Source organism: Panulirus ornatus, chromosome 10 (genome assembly GCF_036320965.1).
Source record: "Panulirus ornatus isolate Po-2019 chromosome 10, ASM3632096v1, whole genome shotgun sequence".
Taxonomy (NCBI): Eukaryota; Metazoa; Arthropoda; class Malacostraca; order Decapoda; family Palinuridae; genus Panulirus; species Panulirus ornatus.
This window is the reverse complement of record NC_092233.1, coordinates 8632061-8656740: the sequence shown is the minus strand read 5'-3', so window position 1 is coordinate 8656740 and position 24680 is coordinate 8632061. Positions and strand designations below refer to the sequence as shown.

The 24680-nt window shown below is 41.1% G+C and overlaps 1 protein-coding gene across 3 annotated transcripts in view; it reads right to left on the bottom strand.

Moving 5' to 3' along the window:
* pds5 (cohesin associated factor B pds5) overlaps positions 1-24680 on the bottom strand; it is a 221918-nt gene that overhangs the window by 47604 nt on the left and 149634 nt on the right. For all 3 annotated transcript variants that reach the window (XM_071665508.1, XM_071665507.1, XM_071665509.1), the window contains exons 18-20: positions 21083-21302; positions 20624-20886; positions 7619-7757 (exon numbers count right to left, since the gene is read on the bottom strand). In XM_071665508.1, coding sequence (XP_071521609.1) covers positions 7619-7757; positions 20624-20886; positions 21083-21302 — 622 coding nt within the window. The remainder of the gene's footprint in view (positions 1-7618; positions 7758-20623; positions 20887-21082; positions 21303-24680) is intronic.

Below are 24680 nucleotides of genomic sequence, written 5' to 3'. Positions count from 1 at the left end.
GAATGTTCATGACATGGGATCTCACAAATGTAAAATTCCCACCCCAAAGAGTACAAATAGGTAATTATATACATACACACACACACAAACACACAAAAGTCTATGCCAGATACCCACTTATCCATCAGCCCTGAAGGGAGGATAAACATCCTGGGTAGCATGTGAGCTGACCTACTTGCCAATGGTTGGGACCCAGGGGTAGACAATGGACTCACTCATGGTCATAAAAGCTAACCAAGAAACCATGAAGGCCTGTATATTCTAATAGCTATCTTAATTTATTTGTAATTATTCATTTATACCTGTCTGTAAAGACAATGTCCTCTTTCAATTTATTCCATTTGTCCATTACTCTTACACTGTAAAAGCCTTCTTCATATCTTTTCTTTTTTTTTATATATATTTTCTTCCTCAATTTCATGGTGTCCTCTGATTTTTCTGATTTTTCATCTTTTGAAGAACTGTTCAATGTCTCCATCACCAACTTGGTTTAAAATCTTAACACTCTTCTCTTTCTTCAATGGTGGGCAAACCTAAGGCTTTTAGCCTTTCTCTGTAACTACAGAGGCATAAGTTTTTTGAGTATTCCTGGGAAAATATGTGGGAGGGTACTGACTGAGAGGGTGAAGGCATGTACAGAGCATCAGATTGGGGGAGAGCAGTTTGGTTTCAGAAATGGTAGAGGATGTGTGGATTAGGTGTTTGCTCTGAAGAATGTGTGTGAGAAATACTTAGAAAACAGATGGATTTGTATGTAGCATTTACGGATCTGGAGAAGGCATACGATAGAGTTCATAGAGATGCTTTGTGGGGTGTCTTAAGAGTATATATGATGTGGGAGGTAAGCTGCTAGAAGCAGTGAAAAGTTTTTACCAGGGATGTAAGGCATGTGTACAAGTATGAAGAGAGTGATTAGTTCCCATTAAATGTTAGTCTGCAGCAGAGGTGTGCGATGTCTCCATGGTTGTTAATTTGTTTATGCATGGGGTGATTAGGGAGGTAAATGGAAGACTTTTGGAAAGAAGGGCAAGTATGCAGTCTGTTGGGATGAGAGGGCCTGGGAAGTGGGTAAGTTGTTGTTCACCAATGATACAGCTCTAGTGGCTGATTTGAGTTGGAAACTGCAGAGGTTGGTGACTAAGTTTCAAAAAGTGTGTGTGAAAGGAGAAAGCTGAGAGTAAACGTGAATAAGAGCAAGGTTATTAGGTTCAGTAGGGTTGAGGGACAAGTTAATTGGGTTGTAAGTTTGAATGGAGAAAAATTGGAGGAAGTGAAGTGTTTTAGAAATCTGGGAGTGAGCTTAGCAGTGAATGGGACCATGGAAGTGGAAGTGAGTCACAGGGTGGGGAAGGAGGTGAAGATTCTGGGAGCAATGAAGAATGTGTGGAAGGAGAGAACGTTATCTTAGAGAGCAAAAATGGGTTTGTTTCAAGGAATAGTAGTTCCAACAATGTTACATGGCTGCGAGGCATGGGCTATAGTTAGGGATGTAAAGAGGAGGGTGGATGTGTTGGAAATGAAATGTTTGAGGACAATAAGTGGTGTGAGGTGGTTTGAATGAGTAAGTTATGAAAGGGTAATAAAAAGTGTGTGGCTGAAAGAGCAGAAGAGGGTGTGTTGAAATGGTCTGGACATATGGATAGAATGAGTGAGGAAAGATTGACAAAGAGGAGATATGCATCAGAGGTGAAGGGAACAAGAAGTGGGAGACCAAAATGGAGGTGGAAGGATGGAGTGAAAAAGATTTTGAGTGATCAGGGCCTGAACATACTTGAGGGTGAGAGGCATGAAAGGAATAGAGTCAATCGGAACAATGTGGTATACCAAGGTCGATGTGCTGTCAATGGGCTGAACCAGGGCATGTGAAACGTCTGTGGTAAACCATGGAAAGGTCTGTGGGGCCTGGATGAGGATAGGGAGCTGTGGTTTTGGTGCATTACACATGACAGGTAGAGACTGAGTGTGAATGAATGTGGCCTTTTTTGTCTGTTTTCCAGGTGCTACTTCACTAAAGCAGGGGGTAGTGATGCTGTTTCCTGTGGGGTGGGGTACTACCAGGAATGGATAAAAGCAAGCAAGTATGAATATGTACATGTGTATATACTGGAAAAGATCACAATTTTGCGCATGATCAAGATATTCCTATGAGTCCAAGGGGAAAATGAAACACGATAAGTTATTGTGTTTCATTTTCCCATAGACTCATAGGAATGTGTACATATGTATATGTCTGTGTATGTATATGTATGTATATGTGTGTATATGGGCATTTATGTATACATGTGTATATGAGTGGATGGGCCATTCCTCGTCTGTTTCCTGGCGCTCCCTTGCTGATGTGGGAAACAGTGATTAAGTATATCAAAAAAAGAAATCTTTGTGCTTTCTTAAATATAGTGCCTACACCTGAGAGGCACATTCTATTTTTAGATTTATGTAAGATGTAAACAGCTAGCTGAATATATCCTAATACATATACTTGAATGCTTTCCTAATATTTGTCAGCAAACAGTTCGTTCTATCACTATTCTCATAACATGAGACTTTGGCAACAGGTTAGGGTGGAGTTCAACTCCCAAGTCCCTTTCACACACATATTTCTGCTACATAATGTTTATTTTGAGCCCTTCTTAACTGCGTTCTATGCTCATTACTTTAAATCTACCTGGGTTGAAATTCGTCAAACAGGTATCAGACCAAATTTGGAGTCTGTCTATGTCCTCTTGCATGATGATTCAGTCCTCCTCACCTTTCATATTACCATACAAAGAAATGCAAAGGAATACAGGGAGAGACCACTGGATCCGAGACTGTTTGTGACAGTGGAGTAAATCAGGGTAGAAAGACATACAGATATTTCAAAGAAATATAGTAAACTTTTCATATAACTAAGGAGGCACAGCTTGAAACAAATCTATCGAACTGCTTTTAACCACTCCAATTGGTAAATCATTCCATACATTAATAATCCTGTTCAACACAGAGTATTTCGCCTCATTTACGGCAAAATATTTGCCCACAATTTTGTATTCCTTACTATATGAAAATTCAGATAAACCCATCCTTAAATAGCTCATTAGATCAAAATCATCAAAGCCTTTCCTAATTTTGAACACCTGGAATAGATCACCTCAATCTTCCATACTCTATGCTTAATATATCTAAGTCATTGAGTCAGCTCTCATAAGATGTTTTCATTCCAGGAGTAATCTTGGTAGCTACCTTTTGTAATCTCTCCATTCTATCTACGTATGTTTTCAAGTATGGTGACTAAATCTGAACACAGGAATCATGCCGGAATTAACCAGATATTTGCAAAGAGTGAGGGTAATTTCCCTGGACTTATTTCTACAGCCATACCTATAAATCCAAGAAATCTGTTTATAATTTTATTCTGTGTACTGCTTAATTGGCTTCAGGGCACCTGAGATCATTACACCCAAGTCTTTTGCCTCATTTACCTTTAGTAGCTGAGGAGAATTGATACTATATCTAGTCATTTTGTTTTTATTTTTGATATGTGAAAGTTTGCACTTACAGACATTAACCTACGTGTTATCAGCAGACATATTCAAGTAAGAGTCTATACTCTTTTTTCAAGCCATTTTCATAAGCCATAACGAGTAAGTCTTAGAACATATCCCCATATCACTCCAGTGATGACCACCCATTTCATAAAGGCTCCTATGACCTGCGTCCATTGTTTCCTTCCACTAAAATAATCTTCCTGCCTGGTGATCCAGCTTCTTAAAACAACTTCTTGTGCAGCAGCCAAATGCTTTCTGCCAGTGCAGATACAAATACTAAACCCAGCCTTGTCTTTGTCTAAGACAGAGCTCCTTCTTTCATAAAAATCTATAGAGTTCATTATGTATGACCTTCTTTTTGTAGACACTCATATCAATCAACCCCTACAGGTGGATGAGTTGCTGGGTTGATTATGGACCAACTGCTCCAACCAGGATTCAAATCTATGAGCTCAACCTCAGGAAGCCCATTACTCATGGTCAGTAATGCTAACCACTACAACGCTACACCACAGAAGCCTGTGTGTGTATGTGTTTGTGTGTGTGTGTGTGTGCATAATCACTTATTTGTACTATAAGATAGTGGGAGGTTTAAACTTTTTGGAACTCATCTCTTGAACATCCTCTACTATCAAACAATTTCTTAAATTAGCTTATGCTGTTTGCAGTAGTCCTACCCTCAGTCATTCTTTTCCATTCATCCACCATTTGCAGTAGTCCTACCCTCAGTCATTCTTTTCCATTCATCCACCACTCTTATACTTAAAAAGAATTTATCTAGATCCTTTTCAAGAAATGTCTTACTTACTTTCATTTTGTGTGTGTGTGTGTGTGTGTGTGTGTGTGTGTGTGTGTGTGTGTGTGTGTGTGTGTGTGTGTGTGTGTGTGCGTAATATTGCCTATTTGTACTATTTGGAGAGAGAATTTTACACTCACGAGGCCCCATCTCTTGAACATTTTCCACAATTACATATCCTCTTAAATTCACCATTTCATACTATGAAGTATTTCTTTATGTACAGGTTTCATTCTTAGTTTCATGTGATGCACTCTGGTTGTTCTAATTCCAAATCTCTCACAGAACTGGCCATTGTCCACTTCATCAAACTTTTAAAACCTTAAAGGTTGATCAGGTCACCCTTCACTCTTCTCTCATCCAAAGTGGTAAATACGAAGCCCCCAGGCTTTCCCAGTAACTTAACTCTCATAATTCTGCTTCCATCTTTATTGCCCTCTTATGGACCTTATCTGTGAGATCTTTGTGCTGGTTTAGGTGTGGTAATCAAACCTGAGAAGCATTTTATACTTTTGGCCTTATGTAGGATAAGAATAGCTTGCTAAATATTTCCTAATACACATACTTAAGAGCTATTCTAATATTTGCCAGGACACAGTTTGTCTCCCTAACTGTTCTCCCAATATGGGTCTCTGGCAACAGGTAGGGATGATGCTGACTCCTAAGTACTTCTAACATATAGAACACTTATCATCTACTAGGTAATAAACATACTGAGGACATCTTTCATTCTGTTCTATCTTCAATACTCTACATCTGCTCAAGTTGAATTTCACCAACCACATTTCAGACCAGCTCTAGAGTCTGTTCAAGTCCACTTGTAAGTTGACACATCCTCCTCACTTTTCTCTACCCTCATGACTTTTACATTACCTGCAAACATTTTTTATCTATTTATTCATTTTGCTTTGTCGCTGTCTCCTGCGTTAGCGAGGTAGTGCAAGGAAACAGACGAAAGAATGGCCCAACCCACCCACATACACATGTATATACATACAAGTCCACACACACAAATATACATACCTATACATCTCAACGAATACATATATATACACACACAGACATATACATATATACACATGTACATAATTCATACTGTCTGCCTTTATTCATTCCCATCGCCACCTTGCCACACATGAAATAACAACCCCCTCCCCCCCTCATGTGTGCGAGGTAGCGCTAGGAAAAGACAACAAAGGCCACATTCGTTCACACTCAGTCTCTAGCTGTCATGTAATAATGCACCGAAACCACAGCTCCCTTTCCACATCCAGGCCCCACAAAACTTTCCATAGTTTACCCCAGACGCTTCACACGCCCTGGTTCAATCCATTGACAGCACATCGACCCCGGTATACCACATCGTTCCAATTCACCCTATTCCTTGCATGCCTTTCACCCTCCTGCAAGTTCAGGCCCCGATCACTCAAAATTTTAAAATCTTTCACTCCATCTTTCCACTTCCAATTTGGTCTCCCACTTCTCCTTGTTCCCTCCACCTCCGACACATATATCATCTTGGTGAATCTTTACTCACTCATTCTCTCCACATGACCAAACTATTTCAAAACACCCTCTTCTGCTCTCTCAACCACACTCTTTTTATTACCACACATCTCTCTTACCCTATTATTACTTACTCGATCAAACCATCTCACACCACATATTGTCCTCAAACATCTCATTTCCAGCACATCCACCCTCCTCCGCACAACTCTATAGCCCACGCCTTGCAACCATATAACATTGTTGGAACCACTATTCCTTCAGACATACCCAGTTTTGCTTTCCAAGATAATTTACCAGGAATACTCAACAAACTTATACCTCTGTAATTTGAGCACTCACACTTATCCCCTTTGAATTTGTACAATGGCACTATGTAAGCATTCCGCCAGTCCTCAGGCACCTCACCATGAGTCATACATACATTAAATAACCTCAACAACCAGTCAACAATACAGTCACCCCACCCCCTTTTTTAATAAATTCCACTGTAATACCATCCAAACTCTCAGCCTTGCCGGCTTTCATCTTCCGCAAAGCTTTTACTACCTCTTCTCTGTTTACCACATCATTCTCCCTAACCCTCTCACTCTGCACACCACCTCGACCAAAACACCCTATATCTGCCACTCTATCATCAAACACATTCAACAAACCTTCAAAATACTCACTCCATCTCCTTCTCACATCACCACTACTTTTTATTACCTCCCAATTTGCCCGCTTCACTGATGTTCCCATTTGTTCCCTTGTCTTATGCACTTTATTTACCTCCTTCCAAAACAGCTTTTTATTCTCCCCAAAATCTAATGATACTCTTTCACCCCAACTCTCATTTGCCCTCTTTTTCACCTCTTGCACCTTTCTCTTGACCTCCTATCTCTTTCTTTTATACATCTCCCACTCAGTTGCATTATTTCCCTGCAAAAATCGTCCAAATGCCTCTCTCTTCTCTTTCACTAATAATCTTACTTCTTCATCCCACCACTCACTACCTTTTCTAATCTGCCCACCTCCCACGCTTCTCATGCCAAAAGCATCTTCTGCACAAGCCATCACTGCTTCCCTAAATACATCCCATGGGAATTCCTCCCTCACTCCCCTTATGTCCTTTGTTCTCACCTTTTTCCATTCTGTACTCAGTCTCTCCTGGTACTTGCTCACACAAGTCTCCTTCCCAAGGTCACTTACTCTCACCACTCTCTTCACCCCAACATTCTCTCTTCTTTTCTGAAAACCTCTACAAATCTTCACCTTTGCCTCCACAACATAATGATCAGACATCCCGTTGCACCTCTCAGCACATTAACATCCAAAAGTCTCTCTTTCGCACGCCTATCAATTAACACATAATCCAATAACACTCTCTGGCCATCTCTCCTACTTACATACGTATGCTTATGTATATCTCTCTTTTTAAACCAGGTATTCCCAATCACCAGTCCTTTTTCAGCACATAAATCTACAAGCTCTTCACTATTACCATTTACAACACTGAACACCCCATGTACACCAATTATTCCCTCTACTGCCACATTACTCACCTTTGCATTCAAATCACCCATCACTATATGGAGAATATCTCATGCTCAAGGAACAAACCACAAGGAAAGAAAATCCATTCAAAAGTGAGTTAGTAATTCAAACCTTAAATAATATTGCAGTCAATTCTATTATGATTACATAATGAAAGATTATTCATAAAAAAAATTCTGCTACCATGGGTAAATACAATCATAATACCTTAAAAAATGATTACCCTACCAGAATAAAATTGAAGACTCCTTACCATTTACAAAGTTGGGGTCTTCATGTTTCTTAAAATACATAGGAGGTATCCGGGGTTCAGATGGGAACTCTTTCATCTCAAAACTTGTTGTCTTGGATAAAATCAAGCCCATTGCTAAGTCACACACTGCCCATAATTTCTGCAAAAAAATAAAAAATAAAAATATATACAATATCAATCTGCCATTCAGCCTTAAACCCATCACTATCCTTTTAATATCTAGATCTTTCACTACATAAATTTTTTTCTAACATCTTCTAGTGACTTCTGATTTTTCCATAATAACAATTTTCATCTTGGCACAGCATCTGCCAGCAAAGAAAAACCTTTCTTTTTGTATATTCATACATTTTAGTGAAGGCTTGCAACATAATTTTTCTGTAACACCTAAGACAACAAGCACAGTTCTTTAATGAGTGTTTTAAGATGGTCCTAGATCTTGGATTCTAAAAATCATGCAGGCTGGTGGCTGAATATCAAATGCACTACCTGTCTGAATCCTGGAAAGAGAAGAGTTCTATGTGAATAGTCAGATAACCATATTCATAAGGAGAGTTTTTTTAATTGCTCTATAACCCTGAGACTGCTCTTTCTCTCCCCATCCAACATACAGTCAACAGCACTATTAGACTGTTCACCCTATATCTGCCACACTATCATCTAATACATTCAACAAACCTTCAAAATACTCACTCATTCCACCTCCTTCTCACCTCACCACTACTTGTTATTACCTCCCCATTTGCCCCCTTCACCAATGTTCCCATTTGTTCTCTTGTCTTACGCACTTTATATCAGAGGGTTGGGGAAAATGATTTGGTAAACAGAGAAGAGGTAGTAAAAGCTTTGCAGAAGATGAAAGCCGACAAGGCAGCAGGTTTGGATGGTGTTGCAGTGGAATTTATTAAAAAAGAGGGGACTGTATTGTTGACTGGTTGGTAAGGTTATTTAATGTATGTATGACTCATGGTGAGGTGCCTGAGGATTGGAGGAATGCGTGCATAGTGCCATTGTACAAAGGCAAAGGGGATAAGAGTGAGTGTTCAAATTACAGAGATATAAGTTTGTTGAGTCCTCTCACTAACCCCTGACTTTACTCCCAAGACATTCCCAAACCACTCTTCCCCTTTACCCTTGAGCTTCGTTTCACTCAGAGCCAAAACATCCAGGTTCCTTTCCTCAAACATACTACCTATCTCTCCTTTCTTCACATCTTGGTTACATCCACACACATTTAGGCACCCCAATCTGAGCCTTCGAGGAGGATGAGCACTCCCCGCGTGACTCCTTCTTCTGTTTCCCATTTTAGAAAGTTAAAAAAGTACAAGGAGGGGAGGATTTCTGGCCCCCCGCTCCCGTCCCCTCTAGTCGCTTTCCTACGACACGCGAGGAATGCGTGGGAAGTATTCTTTCACCCCTAACCCCAGGGATAATATATATATATTGTTGTTCGCTGATGATACAGCGCTGGTGGCTGATTCATGTGAGAAACTGCAGAAGCTGGTGACTGAGTTTGGAAAAGTGTGTGGAAGAAGAAAGTTAAGAGTAAATGTGAATAAGAGCAAGGTTATTAGGTACAGTAGGGTTGAGGGTCAAGTCAATTGGGAGGTGAGTTTGAATGGAGAAAAACTGGAGGAAGTGAAGTGTTTTAGATATCTGGGAGTGGATCTGGCAGCGGATGGAACCATGGAAGCGGAAGTGGATCATAGGGTGGGGGAGGGGGCGAAAATCCTGGGGGCCTTGAAGAATGTGTGGAAGTCGAGAACATTATCTCGGAAAGCAAAAATGGGTATGTTTGAAGGAATAGTGGTTCCAACAATGTTGTATGGTTGCGAGGCGTGGGCTATGGATAGAGTCGTGCTCAGGAGGATGGATGTGCTGGAAATGAGATGTTTGAGGACAATGTGTGGTGTGAGGTGGTTTGATCGAGTGAGTAACGTAAGGGTAAGAGAGATGTGTGGAAATAAAAAGAGCGTGGTTGAGAGAGCAGAAGAGGGTGTTTTGAAGTGGTTTGGGCACATGGAGAGGATGAGTGAGGAAAGATTGACCAAGAGGATATATGTGTCGGAGGTGGAGGGAACAAGGAGAAGAGGGAGACCAAATTGGAGGTGGAAAGATGGAGTGAAAAAGATTTTGTGTGATCGGGGCCTGAACATGCAGGAGGGTGAAAGGAGGGCAAGGAATAGAGTGAATTGGAGCGATGTGGTATACCGGGGTTGACGTGGTCAGTGGATTGAAGCAAGGCATGTGAAGCGTCTGGGGTAAACCATGGAAAGCTGTGTAGGTATGTATATTTGCGTGTGTGGACGTATGTATATACAAGTGTATGGGGGGGGGTTGGGCCATTTATTTCGTCTGTTTCCTTGCGCTACCTCGCAAACGCGGGAGACAGCGACAAAGTATAATAAATAAATAAATAAAATATATATATATATATATATATATATATATATATATATATATATATATATATATATATATATATATATATATATATATGCCTTCTCCAGATCCATAAATGCTACATACAAATCCATTTGCTTTTCTAAGTATTTCTCACATACATTCTTCAAAGCAAACACCTGATCCACACATCCTCTACCACTTCTGGAACCACACTGCTCTTCCCCAATCTGATGCTCTGTACATGCCTTCACCCTCTCAATCAATACCCTCCCATATAATTTACCAGGAATACTCAACAAACTTATACCTCTGTAATTTGAGCACTCACTCTTATCCCCTTTGCCTTTGTACAATGGCACTATGCACGCATTCCGACAATCCTCAGGCACCTCACCATGAGTCATACATACATTAAATAACCTTACCAACCAGTCAACAATACAGTCACCCCCTATTTTAATAAATTCCACTGCAATACCATCCAAACCTGCCGCCTTGCCGGCTTTCATCTTCCGCAAAGCTTTCACTACCTCTTCTCTGTTTACCAAATCATTTTCCCTAACCCTCTCACTTTGCACACCACCTCGACCAAAACACCCTATATCTGCCACTCTATCATCACACACATTCAACAAACCTTCAAAATACTCACTCCATCTCCTTCTCACATCACCACTACTTGTTATCACCTCCCCACTTGCGCCCTTCACCGAAGTTCCCATTTGCTCCCTTGTCTTACGCACTTTATTTACCTCCTTCCAGAACATCTTTTTATTCTCCCTAAAATTTATGATAGAGTTGATAGAGATGCTCTGTGGAAGGTATTAAGAATATATGGTGTGGGAGGAAAGTTGTTAGAAGCAGTGAAAAGTTTTTATCGAGGATGTAAGGCATGTGTACGTGTAGGAAGAGAGGAAAGTGATTGGTTCTCAGTGAATGTAGGTTTGCGGCAGGGGTGTGTGATGTCTCCATGGTTGTTTAATTTGTTTATGGATGGGGTTGTTAAGGAGGTAAATGCAAGAGTTTTGGAAAGAGGGGCAAGTATGAAGTCTGTTGGGGATGAGAGAGCTTGGGAAGTGAGTCAGTTGTTGTTCGCTGATGATACAGCGCTGGTGGCTGATTCATGTGAGAAACTGCAGAAGCTGGTGACTGAGTTTGGTAAAGTGTGTGAAAGAAGAAAGTTAAGAGTAAATGTGAATAAGAGGAAGGTTATTAGGTACAGTAGGGTTGAGGGTCAAGTCAATTGGGAGGTGAGTTTGAATGGAGAAAAACTGGAGGAAGTGAAGTGTTTTAGATATCTGGGAGTGGATCTGGCAGCGGATGGAACCATGGAAGCGGAAGTGGATCATAGGGTGGGGGAGGGGGCGAAAATCCTGGGGGCCTTGAAGAATGTGTGGAAGTCGAGAACATTATCTCGGAAAGCAAAAATGGGTATGTTTGAAGGAATAGTGGTTCCAACAATGTTGTATGGTTGCGAGGTGTGGGCTATGGAGAGAGTTGTGCGCATGAGGATGGATGTGCTGGAAATGAGATGTTTGAGGACAATGTGTGGTGTGAGGTGGTTTGATCGAGTGAGTAACGTAAGGGTAAGAGAGATGTGTGGAAATAAAAAGAGCGTGGTTGAGAGAGCAGAAGAGGGTGTTTTGAAGTGGTTTGGGCACATGGAGAGGATGAGTGAGGAAAGATTGACCAAGAGGATATATGTGTCGGAGGTGGAGGGAACGAGGAGAAGAGGGAGACCAAATTGGAGGTGGAAAGATGGAGTGAAAAAGATTTTGTGTGATCGGGGCCTGAACATGCAGGAGGGTGAAAGGAGGGCAAGGAATAGAGTGAATTGGAGCGATGTGGTATACCGGGGTTGACGTGCTGGCAGTGGATTGAAGCAGGGCATGTGAAGCGTCTGGGGTAAACCATGGAAAGCTGCGTAGGTATGTATATTTGCGTGTGTGGACGTATGTATATACATGTGTATGGGGGGGGGTTGGGCCATTTCTTTCGTCTGTTTCCTTGCGCTACCTCGCAAACGCGGGAGACAGCGACAAAGCAAAAAAAAAAAAAAAAAAAAAAAAAGTTTGTTGAGTATTCCTGGTAAATTATAAGGGAGGGTATTGATTGAGAGGGTGAAGGCATGTACAGAGCATCAGATTGGGGAAGAGCAGTGTGGTTTCAGAAGTGGTAGAGGATGTGTGGATCAGGTGTTTGCTTTGAAGAATGTATGTGAGAAATACTTAGAAAAGCAAATGGATTTGTATGTAGCATTTATGGATCTGGAGAAGGCATATGATAGAGTTGATAGAGTTGCTCTGTGGAAGGTATTAAGAATATATGGTGTGGGTGGCAAGTTGTTAGAAGCAGTGAAAAGTTTTTATCGAGGATGTAAGGCATGTGTACGTGTAGGAAGAGAGGAAAGTGATTGGTTCTCAGTGAATGTAGGTTTGCGGCAGGGGTGTGTGATGTCTCCATGGTTGTTTAATTTGTTTATGGATGGGGTTGTTAGGGAGGTGAATGCAAGAGTTTTGGAAAGAGGGGCAAAAATGAAGTCTGTTGGGGATGAGAGAGCTTGGGAAGTGAGTCAGTTGTTGTTCGCTGATGATACAGCGCTGGTGGCTGATTCATGTGAGAAACTGCAGAAACTGGTGACTGAGTTTGGTAAAGTGTGTGAAAGAAGAAAGTTAAGAGTAAATGTGAATAGGAGCAAGGTTATTAGGTACAGTAGGGTTGAGGGTCAAGTCAATTGGGAGGTAAGTTTGAATGGAGAAAAACTGGAGGAAGTAAAGTGTTTTAGATATCTGGGGGTGGATCTGGCACCGGATGGAACCATGGAAGCGGAAGTGGATCATAGGGTGGGGGAGGGGGCGAAAATCCTGGGAGCCTTGAAGAATGTGTGGAAGTCGAGAACATTATCTCGGAAAGCAAAAATGGGTATGTTTGAAGGAATAGTGGTTCCAACAATGTTGTATGGTTGCGAGGAGTGGGCTATGGATAGAGTTGTGCGCAGGAGGGTGGATGGGCTGGAAATGAGATGTTTGAGGACAATGTGTGGTGTGAGGTGGTTTGATCGAGTAAGTAATGTAAGGGTAAGAGAGATGTGTGGAAATAAAAAGAGCATGGTTGAGAGAGCAGAAGAGGGTGTTTTGAAATGGTTTGAGCACATGGAGAGAATGAGTGAGGAAAGATTGACCAAGAGGATATATGTGTCGGAGGTGGAGGGAACGAGGAGAAGTGGGAGACCAAATTGGAGGTGGAAAGATGGAGCGAAAAAGATTTTGAGTGATTGGGGCCTGAACATGCAGGAGGGTGAAAGGAGGGCAAGGAATAGAGTGAATTGGATCGATGTGGTATACTGGGGTTGACAGGCTGTCAGTGGATTGAATCAGGGCATGTGAAGCGTCTGGGGTAACCCATGGAAAGCTGTGTGGGGCCTGGATGTGGAAAGGGAGCTGTGGTTTCGGGCATTATTGCATGACAGCTAGGGACTGAGCGTGAACAAATGAAGCCTTTGTTGTCTTTTCCTAGCGCTACCCCGCACACATGAGGAGGGAGGGGGATGGTATTTCATGTGTGGCGAGGTGGTAGTGGGGATGAATAAAGGCAGACAGTGTGAATTGTGTGCATGGGTATATATGTATGTGTCTGTGTGTGTAATATATATGTGTACATTAAGATGTATAGGCATGTATATTTGCGTGTGTGGACGTGTGTGTATATACATGTGTATGGGGGTGGGTTGGGCCTTTTATTTCGTCTGTTTCCTTGCGCTACCTCGCAAACGCAGGAGACAGCGACAAAGCAAAATAAATAAATAAAAATATGTATGCATATAAATGGGGAGGAAATAACAAGTAGTGGTAATGTGAGGAGATGGAGTGAGTATTTTGAAGGTTTGTTGAATGTGTTAGATGATAGAGTGGCAGATATAGGGTGTTTTGGTCGAGGTGGTGTGCAAAGTGTGAGGGGTTAGGAAGAATGATTTGATAAACAGAAAAGAGGTAGTGAAAGTTTTGCGGAAGATGAAAGCTGGCAAGGTGGCAGGTTAGGATGGTATTGCAGTGGAAGCTGTTAAAAAAGGGGGTGACTGTGTTGTTGACTGGTTGGTAAGGATATTTAATGTATGTATGGCTCATGGTGAGGTGCCTGAGGACTGGCGGAATGCATGCATAGTGCCATTGTACAAAGGGAAAGGGGATAAAAGTGAGTGCTCAAATTACAAAGGTATAAGTTTGTTGAGTATTCCTGGGAAATTTTTTTTTTTTTTTCTTGCTTTGACGCTGTCTCCCGCGTTTGCGAGGTAGCGCAAGGAAACAGACGAAAGAAATGGCCCAACCCACCCCCATACACATGTATATACATACGTCCACACACGGAAATATACATACCTACACAGCTTTCCATGAATTACCCCAGACGCTTCACATGCCTTGATTCAATCCACTGACAGCACGTCAACCCCGGTATACCACATCGCTCCAAATCACTCTATTCCTTGCCCTCCTTACACCCTCCTGCATGTTCAGGCCCCGATCACACAAAATCTTTTTCACTCCATCTTTCCACCTCCAATTTGGTCTCCCTCTTCTCCTCGTTCCCTCCACCTCCGACACATATATCCTCTTGGTCAATCTTTCCTCACTCATTCTCTCCATGTGACCAAACCATTTCAAAACACCCTCTTCTGCTCTCTCAACCACGCTCTTTTTATTTCCACACATCTCTCTTACCCTTACGTTACTTACTCGATCAAACCACCTCACACCACACATTGTCCTCAAACATCTCATTTCCAGCACATCCATCCTCCTGCGCACAACTCTATCCATAGTCCACGCCTCGCAACCATACAACATTGTTGGAACCACTATTCCTTCAAACATACCCATTTTTGCTTTCCGAGATAATGTTCTCGACTTCCAAACATTCTTCAAGGCTCCCAGAATTTTCGCCCCCTCCCCCACCCTATGATCCACTTCCGCTTCCATGTTTCCATCCGCTGCCAGATCCACTCCCAGATATCTAAAACACTTCACTTCCTCCAGTTTTTCTCCATTCAAACTCACCTCCCAATTGACTTGACCCTCAACCCTACTGTACCTAATAACCTTGCTCTTATTCACATTTACTCTTAACTTTCTTCTTTCACACACTTTACCAAACTCAGTCACCAGCTTCTTCAGTTTCTCACATGAATCAGCCACCAGCGCTGTACCATCAGCGAACAACAACTGACTCACTTCCCAAGCTCTCTCATCCCCAACAGACTTCATCCTTGCCCCTCTTTCCAAAACTCTTGCATTCACCTTGAGAGGGTGAAGGCATGTACAGAGCACCAGATTGGGAAAGAGCAGTGTGGTTTCAGAAGTGGTAGAGGATGTGTGGATCAGGTGTTTGCTTTGAAGAATGTAGGAGCGAAATACTTAGAAAAGCAAGTGGATTTGTATGTAGCATTTATAAATTTGGAGAAGGCATATGATAGAGTTGATATAGATGCTCTGTGGAAGGTATTAAGAATATACGGCATGGGAGGCAAGAGAAGCAGTGAAAAGTTTTTATTGAGGATGTAGGGCATGTGTATGAGTAGGAGGAGAGGAAAGTGATTGGTTACCAGTGAATGTCGGTTTGCGGTAGGGGTGCGTGATGTCTCCATGGTTGTTTAATTCGTTTATGGATGGGGTTGTTAGGGAGGTGAATGCAAGAGTTTAGGAGAGAGGGGCAAGTATGCAGTCTGTTGTGGATAAGAGGGCTTGGGAAGTGACTCAGTTGTTGTTCACTGATGATACAGCGTTGGTGGCTGATTCCGGTGAGAAAATGCACATGTTGCTGACCGAGTTTAGTAAAGTGTGTGAAAGAAGAAAGCCAAGAGTAAATGTGAATAAGACCAAGGTTATTAGGTACAGTAGGGTTGAGGGACAAGTCAATTGGGAGGTTAAGTCTGAATGGAGAAAAACTGGAGGAAGTGAAGTGTTTTAGACATCTGGGAGTGGATTTGGCATAGGATTGAACCACTGAAGCGGAAGTGAGTCACTGGGTGGGAGAGGTGGCAAAATTTCTGGGAGCACTGAAAAATGTGTGGAAGGCAAGAACATTATCTCGGAAAACAAAACTGGGTATGTCAGAAGGAATAGTGGTTCCAACAATGTTATATTGTTGCAAGGTGTGGGCTATAGATAGAGTTGTGCAGAAGAGGGTGGATGTGTTGGAAATGAGATGTTTGAGGACAATATGTGGTGTGAGGTGGTTTGATCGAGTAAGTAATGAAGGGGTAAGAGAGGTGTGGTAATAAAAAGAGTGAGGTTGAGAGAGCAGAAGAAGGTATTTTGAAATAGTTTGGTCACATGGAGAGAATGAGTGAGGAAAGATTGACAAAGAGGATATATGTGTCAGAGGTGGAGGGAACGAGGAGAAGTGGGAGACCAAATTGGAGGTGGAAGGATGGAGTGAAAAAGATTTTGGGCAATCGGGGCCTGAACATGCAGGAGGGTGAAAGGCGTGCAAGGAATAGAGTGAATTGGAATGATGTGGTACACCGGGATCAAAGTGCTGTCAATGGAGTGAACCAGGGTATGTGGAGCGTCTGAGGTAAACCGTGGGAAGTTTTGTGGGGCCTGGATGTGGAAAGGGAGCTGTGGTTTTGGTGCATTATACATGACAGTTAGAGACTAAGTGTGAACGAATGTGGCCTTTGTTGGCTTTTCCTACCGCTACGTTGCACGCGTGCGGGGGGAGGGGGGTGTTATTTCATGTGTGGCGGAGTGGTGACAGGAATGAGTAAAGGTGGCAAATATGAATTATGTACATGTGTATATATGTATGTCTGTGTATGTATATATATGTATACATTGAAATGTACAAGTATGTATATGTGCGTGTGTGGACGTGTGTGTATATATATGTGTATGCGGGTGGGTTGGGCCATTCTTTCATCTGTTTCCTTGCACTAATTTGCTAACACGAGACAGTGACAAAGTATAATGAATAAATGAAACACAAACAACTCAATCAATGTATAACTATCAAACATATAAATTTTCAACAAATCATCAATAAATGCATAATATATAAACCATGCATTGGTGAAATGTATGTATAGAGCTAATGTATAAAGGCAAAGGGGGATGAAAGTGAGTATTCAAACTACAGAGGTATAAGTTTGCTGAGGGTACTTGATGAATGCATGTACAGAGCATCAGACTGGAGAGGACGAGAGCAGTTTCATGAGGATGAGAGCAGTTTCATAACTGGCAGATGGAGCGTAGGTCAGGTGTTTGCTTTAAAGAATGTGTGAGAAATACTCACAGAAATGGATGGATTTGTATGTGGCATATATGGATCTGGAGAAAGCATAAGACAGGGTTGACAGAATATATGGCATAGCAGGAACACTCCTACAACCTGTGAAAATTTTCTATCAAGAGTGTATTGCATGTGTACAAGTAGGATGACAGGAGAGTGAACGGTTCCAAGTGAAGGATGGTCTGTGGCACAGGTGTGATATGTCACTATGATTGTTGTTTGTTTATGAATAGAGTGATGAGGAAGGGAAATGTGAAAGTCTTAGAGAAAGGGATGAATGTGAATTATGTGGGGAATAAGAGAGCCTGCAAAGTGAGTCCGATGTTATTTGCTGATGATACAATAAAGGTGGCAGATTCATGTGAAAAACTGCTGAAGCTGGTGACCATGTTTGGAAGTGTATGTGAAAGGAGGAAATTGAAAATAAATGTGAAAAAAATCAAAGTTTTTCAGTTTAGTAAAGATGAGGTACAGGTTAGTTTGGGTGTGAGTGTGAATGGGGAAAACTTGAAGGAAGTGAAATGTTTTAAATACCTGGGAGTGGACATGGCAGTGAATGAAACCATGGAAACAGAGGTGATTCATAAGGTGGGTGAGGGATCAAAGGAACTGTGAAAGCTGAAGAACGTGTAGAATGAGAAAATATTATCTGGGAGGGCAAAACTGGGTATATACGAAGGCATAGTAGCCCCAACAATATCATATGGATGTGAGGCAGAGGTGGGTGGATGTGTTGGAAATATAATGTTTACGGAAAAAACATGGTGCTAGGTAGTTTGAACAAGTAAGTGATGAAAAGGTAAGATAGCAGTGTGGTAACATAAAGAAAGTGGTTGAGAAAGCTGAGAGGGTGTACTAAAATTGTTTAGACATGTGGAGAGAATGTGTGTATTATGGGTGACAAAGGGGATATATGTGTTAGAAGTGGTGTGAATAAGGAGAATGAGACCAAATTGGAGATGGCAGGATGGAGTGAAAAAGCCTTTGAGTGATCAGGGCTTAAACATGCAAGAAGATGAAAGGCATGCACATGATAGAGTGAGCTGGGACAATGTGGTATACTGGAATGAACATGCTGTCAATGGACTGAACCAGGGTATGCAAAGCATATGGGATAGGTAGCTGTGGTTTTGGTGCATTACACATGACAGCTAGAGAATGGATGAGTGTGGATGTTACCTTTCTTCATCAGTTCCCAGCACTATCTTGCTAACATTGGAAACGGTGATCAAATGTGATTTTTCTCTTAATCCAAACATTCCTTCCTGCTTTGGAGGGGTAGCATCAGAACCATTAGAACAAAGCCTTCATTTTCACACAAACAGTCTCTTGTTATCAAGTATAATGTACCAAAGCCAGAGTCTATCACCCAAAGTAAAGCCGCAAAAGCTATTATGTAGGAAGAGTAAGGGGTGGCCTGACCACAATTTTTAAGTTTCTGAAATAAATCATTGATGCATAGTAGGAAGAGTAAATTTCTGAAATAAATAGTTGATGCAGACAGTACACAGTTCATGAAGAGACATAAGGAATGAACAACCCAAGAGCATTACATACAATTAAGCAAGGAAAAATAAAAAATATGTGAGGATGTACTTTAACCATAAAAGCGTGGTGCATGGATGGAACAAAATGACGAAGGACATGGTTAGTGCAGAGAGTATACAGAAATTATGAGAGAATCATAAAAACATAGGGCCCCAAGAGTATAAAACTCCCTCCCCATACATTACAAACAGGTAATTATTAATAGGTAATTACATCAAAGCTTGGCTCAGACCTTTAAGAGCATATCACCCCTCAAAATCTAAATATTCCAATTCTTCCTACCTAATACATACCCCTTGCCTCCTGAATGTTTATACAATGTCAAACAAAATCCTCTTTTACTTAGTCTTTTCATCCTCTACTCAGTCTCCCCCTACTTCTGACATCTAAATCCTCATTGTTGGTCTCTCTTCACTCATTCTCTCCATGAGTCCAAACTCTTTAAGCATTCCCTAGCTGGCTCTTTCAATCAGATTATGTACACTATATCATCTTCTGACACTCTATTCTCCAGGACCAACCTGTACACCACCAGATATCATCCTCGGCATTTCATTTCCAGCAAATTCATCATCTTCCTTTCCTTTAGGTTCAAGGCCAAAGACTCATAAGGATACAATGCTGTCAGAAATATTACACATTTCAACATCACTATCTTTGACCTTATGGTTGAAGCCCATTCATAACACACACCACACAACAATTTCAAACCAAACACTTAAAAAAGCTTCCCTAAATGCCCTCCAATCTCCAAATTTCATGTACTATCTTTAAATGCCACTCTTCACTCAATTTATCCTAATATCTTTACATGAAAGCCATTTTTTCAAGCTAGTTCACTTTCATCTTTCCATTCACTCACATGTCATTTCCTCATTTCCTAAACTCACTATCAACTTTCACTCTTGCTTCCAACAAGAAATGATTATACATTCCACTTGCCATCCTTCTCAGCATGTTCTCATTCCACAACCCCTTTGAAACCTGTCAAACACCAAACAATCCAATAACACTTGCTGACCTCCAACTGACTCGTCCATGTAAGCATCTTTCTGTAAATCTAGTATTCCCTGCCACCATTCCTCTTTTAGCAAACCACTCAATAAGCTTTACCCTAATTTCATTTATTCTAGAGATGCCATGATTTCCAATCAAATCCAAAATTTTCACATCACCCACTCTCGCACGGAGATCACCTAACAAGACAATATGCATAAAAACTGCTAAAGCACTCACTCAGCTCCTTGTAAAATATACTACTTTGTTCATTACTCTTCTCAGTTCCTGAGGCATAAGCACCAGTTCTAACCCACCTCTCTTAGTCTGGTTTCATTCTAACCCACATGAACCTTGAGCTTAACTCTGCACTCTTTTGTAGTCCCACAGCTCATTCCCCATCAAAAGTTCTGCCCATTCCTTCACCTTTTTCTTTTCATTGGCCCCAAGTTATACCTCCTGAACATTCTTGAGCCACTATCCCTTCATCCTTCAACTCTGTTTCATTCAGACCTTAAACATCCACATAACTTTCACCAAGCATAGCATCGATCTTTCCATTCCTTTAATCATAGCTACAGTCACTCACATAAAACTTCTTCTTCTTCTTTAAAATTAAGAATGCACTCTGACATGACATCGATCAAAAAAATTTTGCTCTTAATCTCCATGACATTCAACATCCACTTCTTTAACTCTTTATTTGATTCGGCAAATAGAACAGCACTGTCTACATTCAGTAAGTCTTATGATCAAATTCCAACTTACCTGATTAGTAATCTCATCCTCTGGTTTCACTGCATCCTTGTGATTCTTCATTTGTTCAATGAGGGCCTTATAAAATCCAAAACAATAAGCATCATTTTTAGTCATGAGAGGTTCTAGGATATACCAGAGGCAGGAACGTATACGGGTCAACTGGGTCACATCACTTGGATCCTTAAAGTCAGGTTGATGGGCTAAGAGCGGTACAGCAAATACGAGCATATAGTCTGGCATGATGTGTGGCAGCTGACTTGAAGCCTTTTCGCCTGTTGAAAGCAAAATATTTAATGATTATAATTCACCTAATTTTAATATCAGCGAAGAACTGTAATACATACATTCTCATATGCCTCATATGTTAAATGTTCTCCCTAAGAACATTAAAAACATGAAAAATAATATTTAATGACTACATATTGAATATAGTGATATTCAATAACTGTATATCAAATAAGAACTTACTTCCACCCGACATAGTGATTGACCTTATATAATCTCTTCTCTTGCTAATATCAGCCATCATGTATTGTCTAACAGCTAATCTCAACTGTCGATCGGTATCTAGTCCTGCCAAGGCATAGAACCCCATGAAGTCAAGAGGTAGGCACTTATGTGGGATTCCTCTGGCAAGACCTTTATGAAGTTTAATCGCAAACCTCTCACGAACTTGTGGGCACTCATCCTGCAAAATCAATTGACATCTTAAGGCAATATATTTCAATGAAAAGTATCAACAACTTATGAAAGAGAGAGAGAGTTTTGAAGAATCTAAAACAGTTTCTCTAGAGGGTAATGTCATGCAAGCTATGAAAGAACCTACAAAATCTCCAACGGTTAGATGCCTATTACTCCCACCTTCAGGAGAGGTACATGACTCTCATCCATTCAGCAAAAACAGCTTGAGCTCACTACTTGTCTGCTCACCTCCAATCAGCAGTCACCATCTAATGATGACACCGCTGTCCCATCAACTGCCAGGCTGCATCTGGCTAACCACCCCATAACTCTTTGGAATAAGGATGTCAACCCAACATTAAGAGAATGATTTTTTGCTAAAAGTGAGGGGGAACTAAGGGTGAGAAACAATTACAGGAAAGTTTGCTTACAAGGCACTGCCCAAGACCGGCAGTTTTTCATTCTTCAAAACTTAATTTTCAAGCCAGAGTCAGTTCGCACCAAGGGCTACAAGTCTTTACTATCATGGAGGTAAAGGTTTAATGAAGACCATGTTACACAAGAGAAAAGATGGCTCAAATATTAATATGTAACACATTTCCCATCCTCTGTCTTGCATGAGGTAAAACCGTCATCCCCAAGGTTGATCTCTGGTATTTAGAGCAAATCACTGTTTCACTAAATTGTGATGTTGAAAACCTTTGTAAAACTTCTCAAGGAAAAGCTTCCTCAGAGAGGCTAGTAAAAAGTACCTTACTGATAGGGTCAGACCAAAATATGTTCGAATTCTGGGTGTAGCAATCAGCCTGCAGTTCACCCTGATACTTATCCTCCTCCTGGGTTAGTCGATATACCGTATAAATGCCAGCGTCTCTGTAAATTTTCCTCCATCTGTGATTTTTTCCTATTTGCTTCTAAAGATGTGTTGAAATACACAAAAGTGCTTATGCAAATTTTCCTGCTTTGAGATGTGTGGAAATAAAAAAGAGTGTGGTTGAGAAAGGAGAAGAGGGTGTGTTGAAATGGTTTGGGCATATGGACAGAATGTGAGGAAAGATTGACAAAGAGCATATATGAGTCAGAGGTGGAGGGAACAAGGAGAAGCAGGAGACCAAATTGGAGGTAGAAGGATGGAGTGAAAAAGATATTGAGCGATTGGAGCCTGAACATACAGGAGGGTGAGAGGCGTGCAAGGAATAGAGTCAATTGGAACGATGTAGTACACCAAGATCGATGTGCTGTCAATTGACTGAACCAGGGCATGGGGTAAACCAGAAAGGTCTGTGGGGCCTGGATGTGGATAGGGAGCTGTGATTTCGGTGCATTACACATGACAGTTAGAGACTGAGTGTGAACGAAAGTGGCCTTAGTTGTCTTTTCTTAGTGCTACCCTGCACGCACACAGGGGGAGGGTGGGGGTGCCATTTCATGTAAGGCAGGGTGGCGGCAGGAATGGATTAAGGCAGCATGTATGAATATGTACATGTGTATATATGTATATGTCTGTGTATGTATATGTATACATTGAGAGGCATAGCTATGTATATGTGCGTGTGTGGGCATTAATATATATACATGTGTATGTGGGTGGGTTGGGCCATTCTTTTGTCTGTTCCCTTGCGCTACCTCACTAATGTGGGAGTCAGCGACAGAGTACAATAAAAAAAAAATAGTTATTTATCTATTTATCATACTTTGTCGCTGTCTCCCATGTTAGTGATGATAAAAACTTTTCACTGCTCCCAGCAACTTACCTCCCGCACCATATATTCTTAATACCTTCCACAGAGCATCTCTATCAACTCTTATCGTATGCCTTCTCCAGATCCATAAATGCTACATACAAATCCATTTGTTTTTCTAAGTATTTCTCACATGCATAACATAAGTATAATAATGATATTGCTCAAGTGGTGTTACTGGAATCTGCCAGCTTATGGTTAGGCTATCCGTGAACAGTCACTCTGTCTGTGGCTCTGTTATCTGAGTACAACATCAACAAAAAACTTTTCATTCCAAAGGAGTCCAATCTTTTCCTGCTACTGATTATAGCACAGCCTTGAAGTTGCAAGAACCTCTCAAGTGGGAACCTTGGGGTTATATGGAATTAAAATTGTAATCATTTAATTTATGTATAAGAAGAAAACTGTTATATCTATTTTGCATTACTTCTTTTGAGAACTTCATTCCACTAATTAGCTATTTGTGTACATCTTTCATTCTATTTCATTTTGTCAGAGAAGAAATTGAAGTTGCCTATAATACTTGATCCTCTTTTGCTTCCTTATGTCTGTCCTTGTCCATTTCCGCGTTAGCCCTTAACTCATCTAAATGGGTGGCTGCTGAGTTGGCAGTGTGCAATAATTTCTCCCTAGTCAGTCATCATTCAGTCAGGCAAATGACAACACATTCTCATAAGTTTTTAAGAAGGAAACTAAGCAAATTTAGCCAAATTTAGTAGGCCTCATACAAGATTTTCTGGATTTACTTGACAAAAGATGATCTGTTTTCAAAGCATGTGCATAGCGATTTTAAGGACATTGACACTTTCAGCACAGAAGGCTGACCAAAATGAGGCAAAAGAAGGTGTTTCCAGCATAAATGGAGCAGTGTGCCAACACCTGACTGATCTTAAAAACACTGCATCTAACTAATGCAGCAAGTAATTTAACATACTATAATTTTGCTGTTATGAAAAATTATAAACTAATCTTGCTGAATATAACATGAGAAGATTTACATAAAAAATAATTATTTATATTTATTTATTATACTTTGTCGCTGTCTCCCGCGTTTGCGAGGTAGCGCAAGGAAACAGACGAAAGAAATGGCCCAACCCCCCCCCATACACATGTATATACATACGTCCACACACGCAAATATACATACCTACACAGCTTTCCATGGTTTACCCCAGACGCTTCACATGCCTTGATTCAATCCACTGACAGCACGTCAACCCCGGTATACCACATCGATCCAATTCACTCTATTCCTTGCCCTCCTTTCACCCTCCTGCATGCTCAGGCCCCGATCACACAAAATCTTTTTCACTCCATCTTTCCACCTCCAATTTGGTCTCCCTCTTCTCCTTGTTCCCTCCACCTCCGACACATATATCCTCTTTGTCAATCTTTCCTCACTCATCCTCTCCATGTGCCCAAACCACTTCAAAACACCCTCTTCTGCTCTCTCAACCACGCTCTTTTTATTTCCACACATCTCTCTTACCCTTACGTTACTCACTCGATCAAACCACCTCACACCACACATTGTCCTCAAACATCTCATTTCCAGCACATCCATCCTCCTGCGCACAACTCTATCCATAGCCCACGCCTCGTAACCATACAACATTGTTGGAACCACTATTCCTTCAAACATA